Raw genomic sequence first — 9556 nt, 5'->3', positions numbered from 1 at the left:
ATAAGTAAATAGGAGAGGAAGTAAAGGCATTGGTCATAACAGAGGAAAGAGCAAGTTTAGAGTGCAAAAAAGCACTAATTCCTTATAACTTTCTTTCTTTTTGTATTTTTTGTAAAAAAATTTCCGCATCACTCTGATTATTTTGAATATTATTTTTCGATAAGTTCTTTACATATTGTATATGTAAAGTTGAGGGAAAATGAGATATATAGAGTCGGGTATGAAATTGTTTTTTAATTGCTTGGGTATTTATGTTATCCAGTTATGTTATATTAAAAAGAACAAAAAAAATTAAAAGAATAAAATGAATGGGGGAAAAGGAAGTTGACACTTTTCTCCTCCAAAAACCGAGCTAATATTAAGTGATAATTACTCAGTCACTTAACTGTATAACATCCAATCAGAAAGCATGTAAGTGATAAATTGGCCTTACAATGGGCTCACAGATTCTTACTTAAGAGTATTCTGATTGATTGTTATTTATTCAAAATGAATGAGTTATACTCAACCAATATTTTTTTTAAAAAACCGCCTTTGACCGCCTATTAGAATGTTCTTATGAGTATGAATAAATTAAACGTGATGGTGCGATACGTTTTGTAAAATTGCTTGAGTTGTTTCAATAATATAGATGGGTCAAGTTCGAATACATTACCGACAAATATCAAACTTATTAACATAAATTTAACAAATCATAAAGAGCAAATTCAAAAAATAGTTAGTAAATTAGCTACTGGTACACACTCGTGCCATACTTTATAGGAATTTAGAAATGAGAAAAACATTTTTGATCCTATAAATTTTGCCATCAATCAATTTTAGCTCTATAAGTATCAAAAGTGTCGAATCAATTCTGTATATTTGCTCCATAAGACAAATTTGGTCCATTCCATAATCGAGGGTTCCAGTTTCGGTCCGGAACCGTCGAATTTGGGAAGGGGTAACCTTGTTGTGCGGTTATCCCTCTACCTCCTAGGTCGTTGGTTACGCCAAAGGCCCTCGGCGACCTAGGAGGGGGAGGGTTGGCCGGCGACAAGGCTCCCACTAGCCCCACCCCCTTCCTTTCTCCGATCTTCTTCTTCACTTTTTCTTTTTAAAAATATTTATTAGCATTTTCAATTTATTTTAATATTGAAACCTTTGCATTTTCATTTTCATTTTCATTTTCATTCTAAACCTTTGTTCTTAGACGGAAAAGTGAATTTTGAATGGAAAAGTAGAAGGTAAGACCAACGGGAACAAAATATAATAACTAATAGGGCGAACTTACAAAAAACAGAAAACAAAGGTTTAGAATGAAAATGAAAATGAAAATGCAAGACAAGATTGAGGAAACCAGTTTTCAGAATCACCGAATAATTTGAGAAAATCACATTTTTGAACCGAATAATTTGAGAAAATCACATTTTTGAACCGAATAATTTGAGAAAATCATGATTAGAGATTAAATTGAAGGCCCAAGGCCGAGTATAGCCTTCAATTTTAAAGTAGTTAACTAGTTAATTACATTTCATCGAAGGGACACTTAAGGGATTTCAGTCAAAAGATTTATGCCATATGATTCTATGATATCGAATGCTTTTCGATTAACGAAAAGTCCAGCAGTTAATGTACAATATTTGTAAAAGAGGGAGACAAAACTCAAGGCCCACCAAATGAAACGCAAAACATAGATTGGTGACTTTTCCATTGAGGCATACTTAAAAGCAATTCCTTATGCTTCTCAGAGGTGTAGTCCTCCCAAGCAGAAACCGCAGCAGAGAAATAGGCCCAATTGAAGTCTAGCAACCCGGCACCTTCATGGCTCGTGAAGTCGAAAATCTCCCATGGCAATTTATGATCTTTAACCAAAAAGTGTTTAAGGTCATCGACTCTCTCCCTCTGAGGATGAGAGAGTTTTGCTATCTTTCCCGGTCCCAACTCACTTTTGGGACTAGGCAACCCTGAGGATTTTGAGAAGTAATACTGCACCACCTGCATTAACTCAGAAAGTTCAAAGAAATGAAACAGAGGCAATGAAGAAATGGTGGAACCAGAATTACAGAGAAACATCACAATTACAACTGTGAACCTTGTATAAATGTAGGAGAGCTTAAAATGTAACTCAGTAATGTGAATCTATACGTAAATCTCTGGCTTCTTGTGGTTTCGAGAACCTGAGAAAGCCTTCGACTTTCAATCAATTTATGAAAAAGGAGCAAAATGGTTTTCTTCAATCGATACAATTTATGAAGTGCAATCTAACACTTCCAATCGATTTTCTTCACTTTGTAATAAGAGCAAAATGAAAATGGATATTATTCTGTATCCTCCTAATAGTCCTAAAAATTTTCCTTACTACTCACAAGACACGCTATGCAACAGAAACTACCAAACTTTTTCCTTATAAGTAATTCGGCACATTTTTTGGAGAATTATGAGGATGATATGACAAAAACTGGAGATCAATAGAGCCTGTAATACCTGAAGTGCATGCAGAATGTTAGAAAATTCGTAGCTGAACAACTCATCACCCCTTGTTAGCTGCAGCGGTTTTAGCAGTAAATCACATGGCTCTGACAGATCATTCTCGGCATGAGAAGAATAGATGCTAAATCCTAAAACCAAAATTCTCGCAAAGCATACGTTGATACCCAACTCTTGATGTGAAGATTGATCTCGAGAAAACAAGTACATATTACTGGATGCTGGTGCAGGTAGGGAAGAAAGAGGCTCACTGCTCCCTGCAGTGGAGCAAATCTGCGAGAGGCGAGAAATCAGTTTGACATCCTCATCATGAGTACTGTTTCGGCTGAACCATAGAGTAAGAGTGAGTCTTTCACCACCAGTAACCTGTTGAGAAAACTCATTTGCATGAGCATAAAACATTCATCCCATTTGGAAAGCAGCAACAGCATGTTGTCTGCATAATTCAAGATAAGCATGATCATCACTCCTGAGACCTGATAAAATAGTTTCAAATGACAGAAGACAGCACAGGAGAAGATGATAACTTCTTTATATATTGCTCCTTGGTGCTTCGGTTTTCATATTAAAATTTATGATTGTAGAATATACATATTCAAACCAATGCACCGGAACCTTGTGATGTTATATGAACTATGACTTCATAAAAGTATTAAGTCAAAATTTATCATATTTATTTGAACCTACCCAACGGGAAGGGATAGGTTCTTTGGGGGAAGATGAGTACAAGAAAAACGATTCTCTACAAAGTGGTTTATACTCATCCCTCTGGTTGGTAAGACGAAGATTCTTTTCCTGGTTCAAGCCATTTTTGATACAACAAACTATGGGTGGCAACGGGGCACCAACCATTGTCAAACCAGCCTGTATGAGGTCATTGGCATCACTTTGAGGACTTAAGCTGTTGTATCAGCCACCTCCAACTGGGTTTGCCAGACCCATAACAGCAGTCAGATGCCATGTGATGATTGCCAGTCACCTTCTAAGGATGGCTGGCTTCCTCCTCATGGTAGCAGGCTGTTGTGTGGTGGCACAAAATATTTGAATGAGTCGCACACGTCACCATCTAAGGATGGCTGGCTTCCTGGCTGTTGTGTGGTGGAACAAAATATTTGAATGAGTCGCACACCCTTGTGCTTATCCTTCAATACTTATATGCGATCCATATCACTTAACCCTTAATTGAAACAGGTATGAATACAGTAGTGCTTGAGACTTTAGTGATATTCTTGCAACCCCGATAAAGCCTCTGCTAGAACCAGATTAAAAAATGACAGTGTTCCTAAACTCTTCTGAAAATGCCCTCAGGTATCAAATTAGCACTACTTCTCTTTCAATTTTCAATTAAAATCTTTTTTTTTCCTGTTCTTAGTTTTTTTTCTTTTTGATGGAAAATGAAGCACATCCTAAAATAGAAGATCGCTACAGGAATACCCTATACATTAGGCTATAATGTCCAAAATCTGGTTAGAGATATCACCCCATAACCAAACACCTCATAAGTCAGTATGTGCGGTATATTTACATATATCATGGGCTGCAACTATTCTATCTACAGGCATATAGACAGCTCTTTTGAGACTTTTCTTTAGTAATTGACTATAAACTTGTCCAAATAAGTTTATAATAACTGTTACATGTTGCATTCCCCGATGTGTTGACTGTCAGTATATTCAGGTTTAAAGCTCTTACAACATCTTAGGCAGAGGTCCCAGTATGAAAAGCTTCCTCAATTTACCATGTCAATGATGAAAACTTTCATGCTCCTACACTTCTGTTGGCCCTAACAAAAGTAATGGGGAAAAAAATAAAGAGCAATGCATAATTAGGTTCTTGTAATTTTACATGCAAAACAAATGCACATTTTCAAAGAATCGAAGGTACTCATCTTGTTTCATTATTGATGAAAGAGATGATCATAAATACACAGGATAAAGCAGTTGTAACGAGAAACTCTAGGGAATTAAGGGCAATGGAATGCATAACTCAACTAACCTCATCCACCGCATGGATGTTACGGCTATCTGCAGTATACATAAGAAGATCCTGAAAATGTCAATGGTCAGCAAAGCAAGGTAATTCAGTATCTAATCAAGAACTCCAATGCCATCCAATCCATGCCAAATGGCATAGCAATTAAACAGGTACACGTACTCCTGCAGAAGGCACCACTGTTTTCGGTTCACCATCCTGGAAGTGAAAAAGCCCACCACTGAAGCTCCTCCCATGGGTATTCAGATAACAGACTGCCTTTTTAACAACATATGGACGAACACCATAAGCAAAGTGATCAGATCTACCCATACATTACTGGAGTGCATGCAACATAGCAAAAGTAGTAACTCAAACATATTTGAAATCCAAAATTCAGGCACATTTTGAGAGAGAGTCTAATCATCTCATGATCAAGACTTATATATATATATATATATAACTAAGATATAGAGGAGTTGAGAGGCACAGACACACACCGTGTAGTCTCTTTGTTTGAGATACGGCCTGTTATCATCACTATGCCATCCGATGCTTGCTCCTTTACTCCAGCTGTCATAGCAGTCAAACCATCAGCAAGAAGCACCTCAGGAATACATTCAAGACATAAGAGACGCTAAGGCCATGTCTCGTATGAAAGAGTGAACTTGACAACATCTTAGAAAGGAGCATGTAGGTGGGCTTTGTCAATTCTAAAGAATGTCTCTCCTGGTGGAGTCTAATCCCAGATACCGTGTTCTTTGATTTCACTTTAATTGAATTCCGGGGACTGGCCCCGTGTTTCACTCGAAAAAATCTTACTTAGCCCCCTAACATCACCCATTTCTATTCGCTACCAAAATCATGTCGATTCTCCAGGTAATATCCTCAGAAAACTGCTACTCCTACATCAATTTATGGCAGCCCGATTGTGCAAAACACAAGCAAATGAAGAAGAAAATAAGAAACACGAGAATAATAACATTGAACTCAGACAAACAAAACCTGACGAGACCGGTGAATTCAATGCAAAGCTCGTATTCGCACCCGAAGAACTCCTCAACCTTGTCCTTTAGCTTCTCCCGGAGGGGAACGAGAGGGACGATCAGTTGAGGGCAGTTGGTGGCGATGAGATGAGACAGAGTGGTGGAGAACACGTTCGGCCTGTACCCAACTGTGCTGCTGCTCTTGTGGATGAACTCCAGCTCCTGTAACAAATTCAATTTAAAAATCGTCAACAATAATCAGGTCAGTTATTCACTGACTGCTTCATCTCATCCTAATCAACCATTTGAACCACCATCTTGCAGATTACCTTGCATTGATCCAGCGACAGAAAGTCGCGGAGAAGGAGGCGACGAGGGTTGCCCGTCCGCTCAGCCATTTCCTCCATCACTGTTGATCCTCTGAACCCAGCCCCCACCGCCACGACGTAGAAGCCTCTTTTTTTGTTTCTCAGTCTTTTTTGGTAAGGAGATCCAACGGCTGAGAGGGTCTCCCCTTTGCCTCTTTTTTTTTTAGTAAACTAATAATTTGTCTTTGAAAAGATCGATATTACATTAAATCTCAATTCAATAAAAATTTTACATCAATTTTAACCGTAACATATTAAATGTATATCGTATTGTCCCTTCCGTCTATGTACCGTTAAAAACTCGACGGAACCCTCTAATGGAAGAGACAATATGATGTACATTAAATAGATCAAGATCAAAATTGATGAAAAAAAGTAAGAAATAATGTCATATCATATGTTTCCATCCACTATTAGACGGCAGACAGATGAAATGGGTCATCTGATGTACAGTTAATCTGTTAAGGTCTAATTTGATGTAAAAAATTTCTTGAGGTCTAATTTGATGTAATATCAATATTTTGAGGGACAAATTATTGATTTACTCTTTTCTTTTTATTTTTTTACCCTCTTATTTTTCCTATGGTAGCTAGGATTTCTAGCTGGAGGGAGAGGCTGTTGAGGTTGGGATGCACTTCAATTGGAGGGTACAGGGCAATCCCGACTGCCACCTCTCCTATTCGAGATCGTCGACGACTTATGAGGCTATCGGCGAACCCCTCTTCCTTTTTTTTTTTCTCCATGCCCAATTTTCCTTTTCTTTCTTTTACCTTTCTTTCGATGAATAAAATTGTGAGAGATAAAACTCTCGCAATTCAGGGAGAGTTACTCATAACAAGTATGCTTTCTGGAATTTGAATTTGTGTTCTTCTCTTTACAGAATTGAGTTGCTTACCACTCAATCAATATTTATTGGTTATTTATTAACTTTTAACTAGGTGTTAATTCGCACGTTGCAGGAGAATTGTAGTCTAAATATGAGATTGACTTTATATTCTCAAAATCTATATTATATTATTATTATTATATAGTAAAACGAACTACGGTTACAATAAATGTGCATATTAAATATTATCGATATCTAAAAAATAATTATATATTTTATAAATTAAATATTATACTAAATAAAATAAATATTGTAGTTAATAAGATACAACAAATAAATATATACAAATGAAATGAAGAACATAAATGAAAAAATATATATCAATACATGTATAATGCTGACAACACCCTAATAACTAGGGACAAAATAGTAAACCCATTACTAATTCATATGTTAACATACTATACATACATAAATTAAAAGATAATAGTTAATATTATAATTAATAACAATATATATGAATATAAAGAAAATACTCAAAGAAGAGAATATTTCAAAATTTTGATCATTTATTGTCATTTCATTAATAAATAAATATATTAATAATTAAGAAAAGAAAGAATCATTTATAATTATATAAATTTAAAGTCAATCTAAAAATTCTAAGAATTATAGTTAATCTTATAAAAACTCAATTTAGTAAATTTTTCATTCCCAATCACTTTTATTTTAAAGTATTCAAATTTTTAAGAATTAATAAATGAAATATCAATTATAATAAAGAACATGTAAATAATTAAGTTTAAAGTTTTGATAAGTTGTAAGAGTATTATTCTTTCATCAAATAAAACGAACGATTTGATCTGAAAGTATTAAAATTTTGAATAAATTTTTCTAGAAATTAACTTGATAATTACAATGATGTATATATTACATACTTAGGAAATTTTTTAAAATGTTTCATATGTATTCTTCTACTACATATTTGAATTTACTGCATTAGAATTTATAAGATATAAAAATAAACTTTTACATGTTGATATAAACTATAAGTTCATACAAATTATTATTTTCTAATTGAAATTTTTATAATAGAATTTTCTTTAAAAATTCATGCAATGCATAGGTTGGAAAAACTAGTATATATATAAATATAAAAAGTTGAATCACATGCAATAAATATGACAGAATGGTAAAAATAGGGTTAAAATGGTAAAACCCTTACTAATTCATATGTTAATATACTATATATACTAGTTTTCTATTTTGTGCGTTGCACGTGTTCATTTTTATATATTCCTATACCATTTCTTATTGTAATTATTTATATTTCAAAATACCATTTTTTATTAAAATAATAAAAAATTCGATTATTAATTATAATTTAAAATATTTATCTTAATTTTTTTGTTTAAAAAATAGAGTAAATTATTTTTTGCCACATAGTAAGTTAATTATAAAAGTAATATTTTGAAACTTTTTATTTCAGTTGATATGCATCATCGTATTTTTATTAATTATAAATATAGATTAATATATATTAAGTTTAGCAATTAGAATAAAAGTTCATTTCGCTCATTTGTTAAACAATATTTATAAGATTCATATTTTAAAGTCTTATTGTTATTTTATTTATGATTTTAAGCTCATAGCGCTATATCATAATATTTTTCATTTATAACACCATACTTTTTTGAAAATTCTATTTTCATTTATGAGTTTAAAAAATTAATATATCATTTTTATAACAATTATTCTAAATTTTGGAAACATATTGGCTTCTTAAAATAATAAACTATTTTTAATAACTACTTTGAAGTTTCATATGATAATTAAATAATAAAATTAGAATAATTTTGCATGGTTCAATATATATTTTGCAACAAACAGTTCCAAATAGTAAACATTATATTATATATTTATTTAATAGTAAGTATATTAGGGATATATGTTGTAGATGACATACTTATGATAAGTTCATATATATTTACTTCATTACCCATTTTTAAATATGTAAATTATATGACATTCTTGTTTAATTTTTTATATTATCATGAGTTCATAAACAATAATAACAGTTTTAATCTTATAATAGAAATTAGGTTAACATCCAATTAAATAAATGAAATTCACATGATTAAATATCTAGTAATTTTTTTGAAATTTTGTTCACTAATGAGGGATCATCCAATTTTAGTTATATGATGACCATAAGTTCATAGAATCGGTGATTTGTTATCATTTTTGTGGAAAATTAAAACTAATTATTCTTTTTACTGTTCTATCTTTGTATTATAAGCGGATTCATCTTTTCATACATTTATTTCATTATATAATAATTGTATATATTTTTAAAAAATAATTGTATATTTTTTAAAAAAATTATGTAATAGTTATATATATTTTTTGACAATAATTTACTTCTTAAGAATCATAAAAATATCAAAAAAAATAGTAATCTTTGAACAATAACTTTCAATGAAATTGGACTAATTAACTTATTCAATATTTTTATTGAAAATTCTCTTACAAATTTGATTAGACATTTTATACTCGATTTAATATATTTTAATTTCTTTCACATGCCAATAGTTTATGGTTTAGTTCTATATATGATTAATTAATTATTTTTAATATAATTTATATAATAATATCCAATTAAATATTTTCATTGTTATATAATTATAAATTGACCATTTTAGCCCTATTAACTATAGCCCAATTTAATGCAAAGTGGTGTCAATTTTACTATATATATACTTTTTTTCCCGTGCGTTACACGGAGTCATTTTCATATATCTATATATCATTTATCATTGCAATTATTTACGCTTTGAAACAACAATTCTCTTATTAAAAATAATTTTTAATTTTATTTTCAAATAATAATCTCTAGTAGTTTTAGTTATAAATTAGAGTAAGCTGACGATTATAATAAT

The 9556-nt window shown here is 31.9% G+C and overlaps 1 protein-coding gene across 3 annotated transcripts; it reads right to left on the bottom strand.

Moving 5' to 3' along the window:
* Positions 1 to 1518: 1518 nt before the first annotated feature.
* Positions 1519 to 5910, bottom strand: LOC116201504. Of its 3 annotated transcripts, none has more exons than XM_031532764.1 (8): positions 5753 to 5910; positions 5443 to 5645; positions 4938 to 5010; positions 4621 to 4716; positions 4462 to 4512; positions 4205 to 4249; positions 2464 to 2832; positions 1519 to 1974 (listed from the first exon to the last, which is right to left on the bottom strand). In XM_031532764.1, the coding sequence occupies exons 1-8, from the start codon at positions 5828 to 5830 to the stop codon at positions 1642 to 1644; spliced, it is 1248 nt and encodes a 415-aa protein (XP_031388624.1). In that variant the 5' UTR covers positions 5831 to 5910; the 3' UTR covers positions 1519 to 1641. The 3 variants fall into 3 exon arrangements, with proteins under 3 accessions (XP_031388624.1, XP_031388625.1, XP_031388626.1); XM_031532765.1 differs by having other exon boundaries at positions 5485 to 5645; XM_031532766.1 differs by lacking the exon at positions 4205 to 4249.
* Between the last annotated feature and the right edge of the window lie 3646 nt (positions 5911 to 9556).

Source organism: Punica granatum, chromosome 3 (assembly GCF_007655135.1).
Source record: "Punica granatum isolate Tunisia-2019 chromosome 3, ASM765513v2, whole genome shotgun sequence".
In the NCBI taxonomy this organism is placed as follows: Eukaryota; Viridiplantae; Streptophyta; class Magnoliopsida; order Myrtales; family Lythraceae; genus Punica; species Punica granatum.
Note: the sequence above shows the minus strand (reverse complement) of the source record. Positions and strands in the feature narration are given on the sequence as shown.

Coding starts and splice junctions, on each gene's coding strand:
- LOC116201504 (XM_031532764.1), bottom strand. CDS start 5,830: ATGGAGGAAATGGCTGAGCGGACGGGCAACCCTCGTCGCCTCCTTCTC. Junction 5,646..5,752: donor TGTCGCTGGATCAATGCAAG/GTAATCTGCAAG, acceptor AATTTGTTACAG/GAGCTGGAGTTCATCCACAA. Junction 4,250..4,461: donor ACATCCATGCGGTGGATGAG/GTTAGTTGAGTT, acceptor TACTTTTGTTAG/GGCCAACAGAAGTGTAGGAG.